At 37.7% G+C, this 15,076-nt stretch overlaps 1 protein-coding gene across 1 annotated transcript in view; it reads left to right on the forward strand.

Moving 5' to 3' along the window:
- IPO7 (importin 7) overlaps positions 1 to 13,590 on the forward strand; it is a 60,605-nt gene extending 47,015 nt beyond the window's left edge. The window contains exons 17-25 of the mRNA XM_003781088.2: positions 1,281 to 1,347; positions 1,434 to 1,559; positions 2,016 to 2,113; positions 3,740 to 3,835; positions 4,333 to 4,553; positions 4,655 to 4,860; positions 7,383 to 7,589; positions 10,275 to 10,391; positions 11,473 to 13,590. Coding sequence (XP_003781136.1) covers positions 1,281 to 1,347; positions 1,434 to 1,559; positions 2,016 to 2,113; positions 3,740 to 3,835; positions 4,333 to 4,553; positions 4,655 to 4,860; positions 7,383 to 7,589; positions 10,275 to 10,391; positions 11,473 to 11,570 — 1,236 coding nt within the window. The 3' untranslated portion in view covers positions 11,571 to 13,590. The remainder of the gene's footprint in view (positions 1 to 1,280; positions 1,348 to 1,433; positions 1,560 to 2,015; positions 2,114 to 3,739; positions 3,836 to 4,332; positions 4,554 to 4,654; positions 4,861 to 7,382; positions 7,590 to 10,274; positions 10,392 to 11,472) is intronic.
- The last annotated feature ends 1,486 nt before the right edge of the window (positions 13,591 to 15,076 follow it).

Below are 15,076 nucleotides of genomic sequence, written 5' to 3' on the forward strand. Positions count from 1 at the left end.
AAAAAAAAAAAAAATAGAGTCTCAAAAAAAAAGAAATAAATATTTTTAGGCCCAGTGTCATGGCTCATGCCTGTAATTCTAGCCCTTTGACATGCCATGGCAGGAGGATTACTTGAGGCCAAGAATTAGAGCCCTGGCTGGGCACTATGGCAGAGGCTGAGGCAGGAGGATTTCTTGAGCCCAGGAATTTGAGGCTGCAGTTAGCTATGATAGTGCTATTGTACTCTAGCCGGGGTGACAGCAAGGTCCTCTCTCAAAAAAAAAAAAAAAAAAAAGAAAAGAAAAGAAAGAAGGGGGGAAAAAGGGAAAATTATTTCAGATAGATGTAAGTAAAGCCTCAGGAGATCACTCTTTTCTTTACTTCTTTCCTTTCCCTAGAAGTAACCGCTGGCAAGAATTTCAGGTTTAAAATGCTAACATATTTCTTATCCATAAACGGTGTATTGTTTTCATATTATCATCATGTTCCCTTTTGCAGAAAACTAGTAACTGTTTTTGTCTTCTGCATTATAGTTGGGGATAGGCAGGAGCCGTGAACAATCTAGAAGCTACTTTATATTTACCAGATGGATTATTTATTCTGTTTGACACATTCAAAATGTATTGAATGCCATGAATTTGAAATGAATGTCTTGGGTTCTCTATCTGATTAGTTGATGTTATCATGTTCCCCTTGATTCTTTAATATTTTTATGGCCCTCAGATTTTGGGTGCAGTTGAGGTTCATACTGACAATTATAGACAAATTTCTATTTCCTATCAGTCTTGAATGACTTGAGGCCAGAGTTCACATTCTATGCTTTATTATATCTAATATCATTTGAAAATTGGAGGTAATTTAAGAATTATTGGGATTACTAGGAATAATGCCTTTCATCAGATAATGTCTCTGTGAGTCATTCACAATGGCTTTTCAATTACATTGCGCCTGAATTAATCTATTCATAAACATGAAGAAACTATAGGCTTTCTTCAGAATTGTGACTTTTTAAATTTTCGTAGTAGTTTGACCTTTTCTGGGATGTTATTTTTTCCTTTCCTTTTAGGTAAACTGAGCAGGTTATTCCTTGTATTTTTCCCACTATACTGGTATTTCATTAAATTTCAATCTCAGACTGGCTCACAATTTCATAATATATAAATCATTTTAAAACAAAGTCTTAAAATGGTTTCTCAATGACATGAATTTTATATTTAAGTGTATTGAATTACAGTATACATTATTTTAGTAATTCATTCAGTGTGCTGCAATTCCATATTTTTTTTTTCTTTTCTTTTAGATAACCCAGCAACTTGAGGGAATCTGCTTACAGGTCATTGGTACTGTTTTACAACAGCATGTCTTAGGTATTATACCTCTGATTGTGCTAAGAATTTAGTGCTATTTCACATGAACAGGCTTTTTTTTTTAATGCCCAAGTATTCTTTTTCAGAATTCTATGAAGAGATCTTCTCTTTAGCACATAGCTTGACGTGTCAACAAGTGTCTCCACAAATGTGGCAGTTACTACCCCTTGTATTTGAAGTCTTTCAGCAAGACGGTTTTGATTACTTTACAGGTAAGTCAAATCAGTATAACTTAGGATTTTCCCCTTATTTTGGTTTATTTGTAGCTTTTCATTCAAGCACATACTTTTGAATGTTCGAACTGCTTCTTTGTTTGGATAAGTTTTCAGTAGCAGTCAATGCTTAAGGATGACACATAGCCTTGGTTTCTGTTGTATATTTTGATTTAGTTAATTTTAGGTTTGTTCTTTGTTAACATATACATGCCCCTTCATAATCTTCTCCATGTAAATATAAATAAGTGTGTGTATGTATGATCTTTATGTTTACTAAATAATCACCTCAATAATAGGTTTATTTACTTATAAGTGAATATATTTGAATTCCAAGTGGGTATTAAAAACAAAACAATCTCATAAGTTTGTCTTCTTCTAAGTAAATTTTTCAGAAGCAAAGATAAAGCCTTTGTGTTAGTAAAGATGTGTGACTGATGCTTTTTATTAATACAGATATGATGCCTCTTCTCCATAATTATGTAACAGTTGATACAGACACACTTCTATCTGATACCAAATATCTTGAAATGATATACAGTATGTGCAAAAAGGTAGGTTATTTTTATATAATATCAGATTTCATAAAGCTACCACTGTAAAATTTATGAAATTATAGGCTGGGTACAGTGGCTCACACCTGTAATTTAGCACTTTGGGAGCTCCAGGTAGGAAGATTGGTTAGGTAGGAATTTGAGACCAGCCTAGGTAACATAGCAAGAGCTTGTCTCTGGCCAAAAAAAACATAGGGCAGCGCCTGTGGCACAGTGAATAGGGTGCCAGCCCCATATACTGAGGGTGGCAGGTTCAATCCCAGCTCCACCTGAACTGCAAAAAAAAAAAAAATAGCTGGGTGTTGTGCCAGGCGCCTGTAGTTCCAGCTACTTGGGTAACTGAGACAAGAGAATCACCTAAGCCCAGGAGTTGGAGGCTGCTGTGAGCTGTGTGAGGCCTGGGTACTCTACTGAGGGCAATAAAGTGAGACTCTGTGTCTACAAAAAATTAGCTTGGTGTGGTGGTACATGTAGGCTGACCTGGGAAGATCACTCAAGTCTAGGAATTTAAGGCTACAATGAACTGTGGTTGTGCCACTGAACTTAAGTCTGGGTTATAGCAAGACCTTGTCTCAAAACACTCTGGGAGGCCTAGGCGGTTGGATTGCCCTGAGCTCACAGGTTTGAGACCAGCCTGAACCAGAGTGAGGTCTTGTCTCTAAAAATAACCGGACATTGTGGCAGGTGCCTGTAGTCCCAACTCCTTGGGAGGCTGAGGCAAGAGAATTGCTTGAACCCAAGAGTCTGAGGTTGCCGTGAGCTGTGATGCCACAGCACTCTACCAAGGGTGAAAAAGTGAAATTCTATCTCAAAAAGAACTAAAAAACTTGTAACTAGAGATAGGGGATAAATTTATTTCTCCCTACAGGTTGGTTTGATACAGGATCCATCAGTATCAAAGTTGATGTAATGAGCAGCATTTGAATTTCCACCAATGTTTGTTGCAGGTCATTAAAAAATTATCTTGTTGGACGGCACACATTGCATAGTGGGTAGGGTGCCAGCCACATACACCAAAACTGGTGGGTTTGAACCCGGCCTGGGCCTGCTAAACAACAATGACAAATCCCTTAAGCCCCAGAGTTTAAAGTTGTTGTGAGCTGTGATGCCACAGCACTCTCATGAGGGTGACATAATGAGACTCTGTCTCAAAAATAAATAAATTATCTTGTCTTGTAAAGGTTTTAGATATGCTTGTCCTTGATTGATATCTTTCCCTTCTGAACACATAGTCACACAATAATCATTTACATTGTTTATATTACTACTCTGGGAATAGATAAGTATCTATACTACCTACTGTTCTTTTACAGAACCCCTATCTATAAATTTATAGTCTTCTAAGGTCTTACTAGCATATCAAGTTCCGTGTTTGTCATTTCTTATATGAGAATTTAGTAGCTATCAACATGATATAGTCCAGAATGGCACTATAGGATAAATGCTTTGATCACATCTGTGCTTGGTCATCTGCACAATGAACATTGCGGTAATTCATTTTAACTAGAATATCTTCAGTAATACTCAGAGCTTGTACACAGGAGAAGGAGCATTCTTTTCTGGTTTAAAGATAACTGATTCAAAGATTGCATAAAGCTTCACTGCATCTTATATTGTGTTGATCAGGTTCTTACTGGAGTTGCAGGAGAAGATGCAGAGTGTCATGCAGCAAAATTGTTAGAGGTCATTATTCTACAGTGCAAAGGGCGTGGCATCGACCAGGTCAGTCAAGCTAGTGATGACTCATATTTGAGGCTTCAGAGTCTTTGCCTTCCACATTTTTTTCTTCCTTTTGGGGGCATTTATTGTATATTCTATACATTTTTGTTTATTGTGACACCTAAACTTTTTAAATAGTTTAAAATTTAATTGGTATATAGTAATGGTCATATGTTTTACATATATAGAAGTATGGTAAGTTTTATGGATACTTTGTTATCGGGCAAGGTAAACTTCAGCTTAAGATTCTCAGTAGATTTAGTAAGTTTCTATGGTCAGTTTTAATAGGACCATTGTGAAGCCATAATTGATGTTGTAAGGCTGTAATAGCTCCATGAAGGCTTGACTTTCATTAAAATTAGAGATCCCAGTGAATAATAAGTATTGGTCATCTAATAGAACAAAAGAGTTAGTTGAGGTGACAAATAAATTAATATGGATAGGATAGTCAGGATGTTCTTAATTACAATCTTGGTATATCTCACTGTCTTTCTTTATAGTGCATTCCTTTATTTGTTGAAGCAGCTTTAGAAAGACTAACAAGAGAGGTTAAGACAAGTGAACTTCGAACGATGTGTCTACAAGTTGCAATTGCAGCTTTGTATTATAATCCACACCTGCTACTCAACACCTTAGAAAATCTTCGCTTCCCTAATAATGTTGAACCAGTTACAAATCATTTTATTACACAGTGGCTTAATGATGTTGACTGTTTCTTGGGGTAAGTAACATAAATTACAATTTTATTTATTGTTTTCTTTGTGAGAAACTTCTTATTTAAGAAAAAGAGAGAAATCTTTTTTTTTTTTTCCTTCCATTTAGGCTTCATGACAGAAAGATGTGTGTTCTTGGATTGTGTGCTCTTATTGATATGGAACAGATACCACAAGTTTTAAATCAGGTTTCTGGACAGATTTTGCCAGCTTTTATCCTTTTATTTAATGGATTAAAAAGAGCATATGCCTGCCATGCAGAACATGAGAATGACAGTGATGATGATGATGAAGCTGAGGATGATGATGAAACCGGTAAGTGATTTTGATGGAAAACAACAAAACTTCTCTACATAGAAATATCACTGTACTTAACTTGTCCTCTTGTTCTTCTCCCAAAGAAGTGTGGGGTCAAAGCCAAATGTTTTTGTTTGCTTACTCATAGAAAGGTTTCCTTAAACATTTAACATAATGCTTAGCACAGGGCACTTACATCTGATTGTAATTAACACTGTTAGCAAAGGTACACACGTCATTATAGTAACTGTTAGGAGATTTATGTTTTTATTTATTTATTTATTTTTGAGACAGTCTCACTTTGTCACCCTTGGTGACCCTTGATAGAGTGTCGTGCCATCATAGCTCCCAGCAACCTCCAGCTCTTGTGATTATCTTGCCTCAGTGATTATCTGAGGCTCAAGTGATTATCTTGCCTCAGCCTCCTGAGTAGCTGGGACAGCAGGTGCCCACCACTACTCCCAGCTGTTTTTAGAGATGGGGCTCTTGTTGTTAGGCTGGTCTCAAACCGATGAGCTCAGCCAATCCACCTACCTTGGCCTTCCAGAGTGTTAGGATTACAGACATGAACCACCTCGCCTGGCCCAATATTTATGTTTTTAATGTTGGCTTAATGTATCCTGTCATTTTTCTTATCGTCTGTTAAGTATGCTTGTATTTTTTTTTTTTTTTTTTGAGACAGAGCTCACTTTGTTGCCCTGGTAGAGTGCTGTGGCATCACAGCTCACAGCAACCTCCAGCTCTTGGGCTTAAGGTATTCCCTTGCCTCAGCCTCCCGAGTAGTGGGGACTGTAGGCACCTGCCACAACACCTGGCTTTTTTTTTGTTGTTGCAGTTGTTGTTTGAGCTGGCTGGGGCCGGGTTCGAACCCGCCACCCTCAGTATATGGGGCCGGCACCCTACCCACTGAGCCACAGGCACCGCCAAGTTAATTATATTTTAATGAATACATTTCACCTGGAAGAACTGGAGAATACATGAATATAAAAAATTTTGAAATGGTTTCAAAATAAGATAGCTGTTTACATTTTTTATTTTTATCATTTACTAACTTTGAAAAGACCTCATAGAAGTTTTTGTTAAGTATTACTTTACTATCATTAAATACTATATTTGGTTTGATATGTACCATAAGAACTTACCAAGGGCTGAATTTCATAATAGTAATTCTTTTTTAACCCTCTAACTTTAAGATTATATTGGCTCGGCGCCTGTGGCTCAAGTGGCTAAGGCGCCAGCCACATACACCTAAGGTGACGGGTTCGAATCCAGCCCGGGCCCACCAAACAACAATGATGGCTGCAACCAAAAAAATAGCCAGGCGTTGTGGCGGGCGGTGGTCCCAGCTACTTGGGAGGTGGAGGCGGGAGACTCGCTTGAGCCCAGGAGTTGGAGGTTGCTGTGAGCTGTGATGCATGGCACTCTACCCAGGGGGAAGCTTGAGGTTCTGTCTCAAAAGAAAAAAAAAAGATTAAGTCGTGTGTGGTGGCTCACGCCTTTACAGTGCTAATCCTAGCACTCTGGGAGGTTATGGCAGGTGGATTGTCTGAGCTCACAGTTTCTAGACTAGCCTGAACAAGAGCAAGATCCTGTCTCTAAAAATAGCCGGGCATTGGGGCAGGTACCTATCGTCCCAGGTACTCGGGAAGCTGAGACAGGAGAATCACTTGAGCCCAAGAGTCTGAGGTTGCTGTGAGCTGTGATGCCACAGTATTCTACCGAGGGCAACAAGTAAAACTCTGTCTCCAAAAAAAAAGATTATATTAAATCATGGTTGGATTTCTTAGACTTTTGTGAGTTTTTGTTATTTCTGTTTATTGATAAACAGTTATGTATTTATTTATTGAGACAGATTCTCATTGTGTTGCCCTCAGTGCAGTGCTGTGGCACAGCAACCTCAAACTCTTGGACTTAAGCAATTCTCTTGCCTCAGCCTCCCAAGTAGCTGGGACTACAGGTGCCCACCACAGTACCCAGCGATTTTTTGTTGCAGTTGTTGTTGTTTAGCTGGCCCAGGCCGGGTTCAAACCTGCCAGCCTTGGTATATGTGGCTGGCGCCATAACCACTGTGTGATGGACGCTGAGCCTGAACATGTATTTATTTATTTGTTTTTTCATTTTTTTCAGTTGTGAGGATATTTATTTATTTTAGAGACAGAATCTCATTTTATTGCCTTCTGTAGAGTTCCATGGCATCACAGCTCACAGCAACCTCCAATCGCCTAGGCTTAGGCAATTCTCTTGCCTCAGCCTCCCAAGTAGCTGGGACTACAGGCACCCGCCAAAAGGCCCAGCTATTTTTTTGCAGTTTGGCTGGGACTGAGTTTGAACCTGCCACCCTCCAATTGTGAGACTGGCGCCCTACTCACTGAGTCACAGGTGCCGCCCTGAACATGTATTTAAACATCTTTTCCTGGGATTCTTTCTTGTATTTATTCCGTTGTGATTTATAATTTACTAACAGTGACTGATACGGTTGTCACTTCATTGAGGACAAATTCTTTTAGCATTACAAAAGTACCTATTTTATGACTTGGCAGAGGAACTGGGGAGTGATGAAGATGATATTGATGAAGATGGGCAAGAATATTTGGAGATTCTAGCTAAGCAAGCAGGGGAAGATGGAGATGATGAGGATTGGGAAGAAGATGATGCTGAGGAGACTGCTCTGGAAGGCTATTCCACAATCATTGATGATGAAGATAACCCTGTTGATGAATATCAGATATTTAAAGCTATATTTCAAAGTAAGTCAACTTGTTATGTGTATATTGAATGTATCTCTTGTAATTTCTGTCTGCCTCTTTTTTTTTTTTTTGAGATGGAGTCTCTTTGTGGCCCTCAGTAGAGTTCCATGGTATGACAGCTCACAGCAACCTCAAACTCCTGGGCTTAAGCGATTCTCTTGTCTCAGCCTCCCAAGTAGCTGGAACTATAGGCACCTGCCACAACACCTGGCTAATTTTTCTTTTGTTTTGTTGTTGTCATTGTTGTTTAGCAGGCCTGGGCAGATTTGAACCTGTGGCCAGCACCCTACCCACTGAGCTACAGGTGCCACCTTCTCTCTGCCTCTTAAACAAAGGGTTTCGGAGATACCAAACCCAAACTAGAAAAAGACTGTTAGGCAAAATAACAAAAATAATTTCTAATGTTGCCTTAGAATTTCTTTGTTCTTTTTTATTTTGTTTGCTGAGAGTTTGAATATTCTTTCCTCATCCTGTTAATTTTGCATTTTGTAAAAGTTAAACAATGACAGTTTTTCTTTCTGATTTCTGATTCACAATCTCCCAGCTTACCTCAGAGGTAACGCTCTTACATGTGTATCTGTTTGTTATATGTTAAAGTGTTTGTTTGTTTTTTTTCCTATCCAAAGCCACACTATTCTCTATTCTTTTTTTCTGTCTTCTGTGATATTTTAGCCAGCTTGGTTTTCTTAGTACTATGTTAGCACTTTTCAGTTTATTCAGATTTTAAGCTTAAAACAGGTAACTTAAGAATTTTGGATTTTATAGGCCTATGGAGTCAGACTTTTCCAGGAATAATGTGTGTGGCTCCAGAATATTAGGTGTCACTTTTGTTTTTACCATTATTTCCTTTGTTTTCAACAAGATATAATATCAGTATTCTACCATCCAGTTAAAAAGATTAAATTCCCACTATCCTTGAAACACCCTTTCCTTCTAGAATTAACTACTGTTATATATTATTCCTAGGCATTGGGAATTTTGACATAGAATAAATTCTCTGATAACCAAGGGTTTAGTCTTCCAAGCCCATGACAAAGCAGTTTTGATGCAGGACTGGAAAAATACAAAGGAGTGGTTTCTGAGCTGCATGCCTGCAGAACTGATTGTGGTGCTAGGAACTACTGACTTGCCTTCTGTTTTGTAGATATAAACACATATCAATCCTTAAAAGATCTTTCTAATATAGGGCCCATGCATGTATAGTTGTAATAAATAGAAAATTATGGTTAAGTGTTAGGGAATTTTTTTTCCCTTAAAAACACACCTAACACGAGTACATGAGGAAATCAGTTTACATTTTTTGGCATTACTTTAAAGAAATTTCTTTTGTGGAAACTCTTATAGGGTTTGTATGCATATACACATATATATAGCTACTTAACTGAAATATGAAAACATTACACCATTTCTCCTATGTATATATCAACTTACCTACTGAATGTTCTTGTTAAAGATGATGAGATTTTAACACCTGATTTTGTGATACTTGGGGAAAATGTGCTCTCTGTTTCTCACAGATTGAGTTTGACCATTATTTAGGCCATAATATAAAAATGTATGACAATTTTAACTGGAGGACTATAAAAAGCTGCCTTTCTATGGAAAGAAAATAGATTATTGAAAAAATGTTTTGAGTAAGGAAAAATAAGGCACTTATTTTGTATTATTCATCCTTTCTCTGCATCTACTTCTAATTTTTTTTTAATTGAGAGATTAGAGAGTGCTAACCAAAGTAGCCTTCAACATTTTCAAGTTGCTTTAACTCTGAATCTTTTTTCTTTCTTTCTTTTTTTTTTTTTTTTGAGACAAGAGTCTTACTCTGTCTCCTGTGTAGAGTGTTCACAGCAACCTCAAACTGCTAGGTTTGAGTTTGAGTGATCTTTTTTCCTCAGCCTCTCACGTAGCTGGACTATAGACACCCATCACAACGCCTGGCTAGTTTTTCTATTTTTACTTTAGTAGAGACAGGGTCTCACTCCTTTTCAGGCTGATCTTGAACTCCTGAGCTTAGGCAGTCCACCTGCCTCAGCCTCCCAGAGTGCTAGGATAAGCCTGGACAACTCTGAAATCTTCTATTTAATAAGGTTGGATTAATTTCATTCCTGAAGTCCTCTACATTTTTTCATTACATGAGAATGGGTTTAAACTCTGAATCCTTATTTGCTAGAAAGATGAATAACAAGAATGAATAGATTCTTGTTTTGTTTTTTGAGACCGAGTCTCAGTCTGTCATCCTTGATAGAGGGCTATGGTGTCAAAGCTCACAGCAACCTCAAACTCCTGGGCCCAAGAAATCCTCTTGCCCTTAGTCTCCCAAGTAGCTGAGATTATAGGCACCCACTACAATGTCCAGCTAGTTTTTCTATTTTTAGTAGAGATGGGGTCTCACTTTTGCTCAGGCTGGTCTCAAACTCCTGACCCTATCTCAGCTTCCCAGAATGCTAGGATTAACTGGCATGAGCCACTGTGTGTGGCCAACAATGAATAGATTTTTTTAAGGCATAAAGATAAATGAATTAATTTTTATTTCTATATCTTTTGTCTTATAAATAACTAAAAATTATTGGGAAAACACAAAATACATCAGAATTTCAGTGTTGGGAGTGGATGGGATAGGAGAAACAGGATAGGAGCTACTGGACCTCTCTTACTAATGTTCTTTTTTCCCCCTTTTTGCTTGGATAGCTATTCAAAATCGTAATCCTGTGTGGTATCAAGCTCTGACTCATGGTCTTAATGAAGAACAAAGAAAACAGTTACAGGACATAGCAACTCTGGCTGATCAGAGAAGAGCAGCCCATGGTATGTTAATCAACCAATTAATAACTTTGTATACAGCTTCTGAATTTTAAAATTAAAGAAAAGGTATAGATAGTTGTTGCAGGTGGTAGGAATTAACTCTAATCTGAGAGATTTAATATAGGACAAATGAATTTTGGTTTTGGCTACAGTTTATTTTTAAATATAGTTGAAAATTGTTTTCAGTGTATAATAGCTTTAATAAGATTGCTTAAGCTTATGGTGATGCATTTAGTAGAAAGTTCTATTAAGAAGCCAAAAAATTAAAAAGTTAGGAAGTGTCTTTTTTCTCAGGAGTATAGGGTGTCCCTAAAGTTCATGTACAATTTAAAATAGACAACTATTAAAGAAAATTCACGGCAAGTTTTCATTTGTACACATTTTATGCATGCTAACACCATTAACTAAACTAGCTTTATAATTATAGTCAAAGAAGCATCCTCCTTACAAGTAAGGCGTAGAATTCTGAAGTTTTACGTTTTGTATTTGCTTGCTTCATTTGATTCATTAGATTTTGTTCCTTTTAGAGATCAGACTTTACTGATCCTTCTGACTCAAAATGGGGTATTTAAAAGATTTGTTTGTTTGAGAGAGTCTCACTATGTCACCCTTGGTAGAGTGCCGTAGCATCACAGGTCACAGCAACCTCATACTCTTGGGCTTAAGTGATTCTCTTGCCTCAGCCTTTCAAGTAGCTGGGACTACAGGCATCCACCATAATGCCCAGCTATTTTTTTGTTGCAGTTGTCATTGTTGTTTAGGAGGCCCAGGCCAGGCTTGAACCTGCCTGCGAACCTGCCTGCTTCGGTGTATGTGGGCGCCACCTGAAGATTTTTTTCTTAACAATGGGAAGTGAAAAATAGCTATGGGGTCTACAGCTTACAATAGCAGAGATTATACTGTCCACATAGTGCTTGCCCCTGTACATTTGGAGGAAGACTAGAGACAGACTTAGGAATTTCTTGGCTATTACTGATACTATATCAGTGGTTAAGCTATTGGTTTATTAATATCTTATCAACTCTCCCCCCCAAGTTAGGAGATGATTGAATACTCTGTTAAATTTCCCTTATTTGTTTTCTAGAATCCAAAATGATTGAGAAGCATGGAGGATACAAATTCAGTGCTCCAGTTGTGCCAAGTTCTTTCAATTTTGGAGGCCCGGCACCAGGGATGAATTGAGTTTATCACTTTCTTTCCTGCTGTGTGATTGTAGTGAAGAGCTTGTGTTCCTCCTAGTAGTGGTTCCAGAACTGGTTCATGTTATCTACTCTAAACTAACTGATCAATAGATGGACAAAAAAAACCCAGGAGGTGGGACCTGATCATGCAACCTGGCACTGGAAAAGAATCCAGAGGGATTTGGGGAGGGGGATAATTTGGTGGGTATTTTCTTTATTTTTTGAAGAAAGTAAGATCCTGACTGAAGCTTTAACGTGACACTGTGGAAATCTGAAACAAGAGGGGATGCCATGAAGGCAGCTTTTCTTTTTCTGAGGAAAAAATAGGCATGGGCTACAGGACTATTTAAAATGTCTCATTTACAGTAATATAAAGCTCAAAGGTAGATACAGTTTTTACACCTATGAGTATTTGTCCAATTTCTGTCTCTTCCGCACCATTGGATATCTATTCTTTCAATGTAAATAAGATAAGGTAATCTGATAGCCTTATTCAACCTTCTTCATTTCCATTCAGCAAAGATTGTTCCTATGTAGACTATTGGACATTTATTGTAGCACTACATAACTGATTAAAAAAAATCTGTAAATGAATTAGCACTTTCATATTGAAACAAGCCTGCTAGCCTATGTATAAAATAGCAAAATGTTTGCTGTTTATAAAAAGAAGGGATATCATGGGGTGGGGGGCAGGGGTAATTTCAAGTTATTAATTTAAAAATGAACTAGCAATTTTGTACCTAGTGACTTTGTGGTACACTCAACCTCTGATTGTGACTTGAATTCGGTATGTAAAAAGGGGTTAGTGATATTTCATTGCTGCTAAAAATGGCAACTCCCTCTGTGTCCTGTTTTTTCTTAAAGCTCTCAGTGTGCAAGTGGATGTTTGGATACGAGATCTTACTGTAAACAAGTAAGAAAGGTGGTATCTGAAGCATGTAAATTGGATATAGAGTTCTACTCTTGAAGATAAGAGTATGGCTAAACATCTATATATGCAACCTATTAAAAGAACTTAATTCGGCTATTATGTCTTGATTTGATTGCAGTTTTTTCCCTGATTATAAAATTTTTTCCTTATTGGCCTATTTTTGTCCTATGCTTATAAAGTAGAAAGTGCACACTTAAAATTTGATATTTAACACCTGCTCACTCCCACTTCCCCCACATCCTCTATCCCTCTTGTTGATTGTGGTATCTGATCTTAATATATAGGCTGAAGGCACATGGTTCCCTCCAAAAACCACTATTGATACCACTGCAAAACGAGCCCAGCAACAAGACAGTGTAGAGAGGTTGGCTTGCTTCCCTCTCTTCCTAACTGCATGTTGAAAAATAAGCCCTTATTGATCTTAAACATCTGTCAGATGAGTCATACATTGGGTTATTTTTTATACACATGTGTACACACAATATTTCAAATTGAAAGCAACATCTCAATAGATTAAAAACTATCACATACTGTTATCTAAAACAGATGAGAACATTCATAACTGTAAAAATGAAACAAATGCACATATTTAAATTTAAAATGCATAATTAAGAAAACCCATTGGTGGCGTGTTTTTCTTGTATACCAATAATTAAGCCAATACTGTTGGCACTGTTTGGTTTTCTATTTTAACACTGAAGAAGTGAAAGTATTTCCTATATTTATGAATTTACTATTAAAATCTTGGCCAAAAAAAAAATGTCTAAAATATGTGGGTGAAAACTGTTAATCAGGTGTGTTTCTTCCCCCCTAAGTTGGACACCAACTATATACCTAGGTTGCTTAAAGGGATTTCACTATTATATAAAATCAATAAAATAAAAATGGAGTTGTATATATGCAACATTGTGTACAGAGGGAATATTGAAAAGTATTAAAGAAACATTTTTGTCTTCCTTTACCTGTTGTCCCCTAATACCTAGTCTACTTTTTAAATTTTCAGACTTCATTACTCTTTGAATTGATAATTCCAGTTTTCAGATTACTGTTATTGGAAAATCATATCTAATAAAGGTTTTAGTTATTCCCATACACAGTATGAAAATTCTCATTTGCTGAGGTTTTGCTTTAAGAAAATGTATTGGGGCTCGGCGCCTATAGCTCAACCGGCTAAGGCGCCAGCCACATACACCTAAGGTGGCGGGTTCGAATCCCCAGCCCGGACTGCCAAAACAACGACGGCTGCAACCAAAAAATAGCCGGGCGTTGTGGCGGGTGCCTGTGGTCCCAGCTACTTGGGAGGCGGAGGCAGGAGACTCGCTTGAGCCCAGGAGTTGGAGGTTGCTGTGAGCTGTAATGCCACGGCACTCTACCCAGAGGGACAGCTTGAGGCTCTGTCTCAAAAAAAAAAAAAGAAAATGTATTGGCATGTCTTTGAGAACATGTTTCCTGTCTCCTATAACTTAAACTAACCTCCATTATTAGACTTCAACTTAAAAATTAGACCTATACTGTTTAGTGTTCAAATGGTAATTTCTGATACATCTGATATATATCAATTTTTATGATTTTCTTTAGCTTAATACCAAATTGGTTTGTTGTAGATCATGAATGTTAATATGTGTTAATTTCTAGATGAGGTTGCAGGACTTTTGGGAAATTTTTTGAAAGTTCATCTTTGTTAATGACAGGTTTTAGCAGAAAATCACTTGTAAATAGAAGCAATCCTTTTAAAAAAAAAACCTGTCTATGTATTAAGAAAGTTATGTTTCTCTGCAGGTAATAAAATGGTGGCACACTGTATTAAGATAGTGACTAGTGCTATATATTCACCTCTGGAAGAGACCACAGTAGAGAGAACACAGGTAGTCCACATATAGTCCTTTGGCTTTACAAGGTCTGACAATTAAGTTCAGAAGCTCATCCTAGGAAAAGTGCTATATACCTCATTGCTGAATATCACTACCATCACCTTTGAAGTATTCCTCTTGGTAACCTATTCACCAAGCCAGTGCCTAGACCACCCTTCTAAGCAGTTTTAGAACTCTTTCTGGAATGGCCATCATTATCAATGTCTTCTTTCAGTATCTTCCTTTATTCTCAAGTAATGGAAAATGTCATTGGGGGCCAAATCAGGTGAATAGGGAGGGTGTTTTAATATAGTTACTTGTTTACTGGCTAAAAACTTCCTCATTGGGTGGCACCTATGGCTCAGTGGGTAGGGTGCCAGCCCAATATACCCAGGATGGCAGGTTCAAATCTGGCCCTGGCTGAACTGCAACAACAAAAATAGCTGGGTGTTGTGGCAAGCACCTGTATGTAGTCCCAGCCACTTGGAAGGCTGAGGCAGAATTACCTAAGCCCAGGAGTTGGAGGTTGCTGTGAGCAGTGTGACGCTACAGGCGATAAAGTAAGACTCTGTCTCTTAAGAGAAAAAAAATAGGAACTTTCTCACAGTGCACCGTCAAAATCCAAGACCTACACCTTTCTCATGCCAAGATTTTCAGTAAAGATTTTCCTGACTTTTTCACTATGGATGTTTATTTGGCCTGCCATGCTTCTCACAGGCAATGATT

This window comes from Otolemur garnettii, unplaced genomic scaffold (assembly GCF_000181295.1).
Source record: "Otolemur garnettii isolate 467f Iridium unplaced genomic scaffold, OtoGar3 scaffold00001, whole genome shotgun sequence".
NCBI classification, from domain to species: domain Eukaryota; kingdom Metazoa; phylum Chordata; class Mammalia; order Primates; family Galagidae; genus Otolemur; species Otolemur garnettii.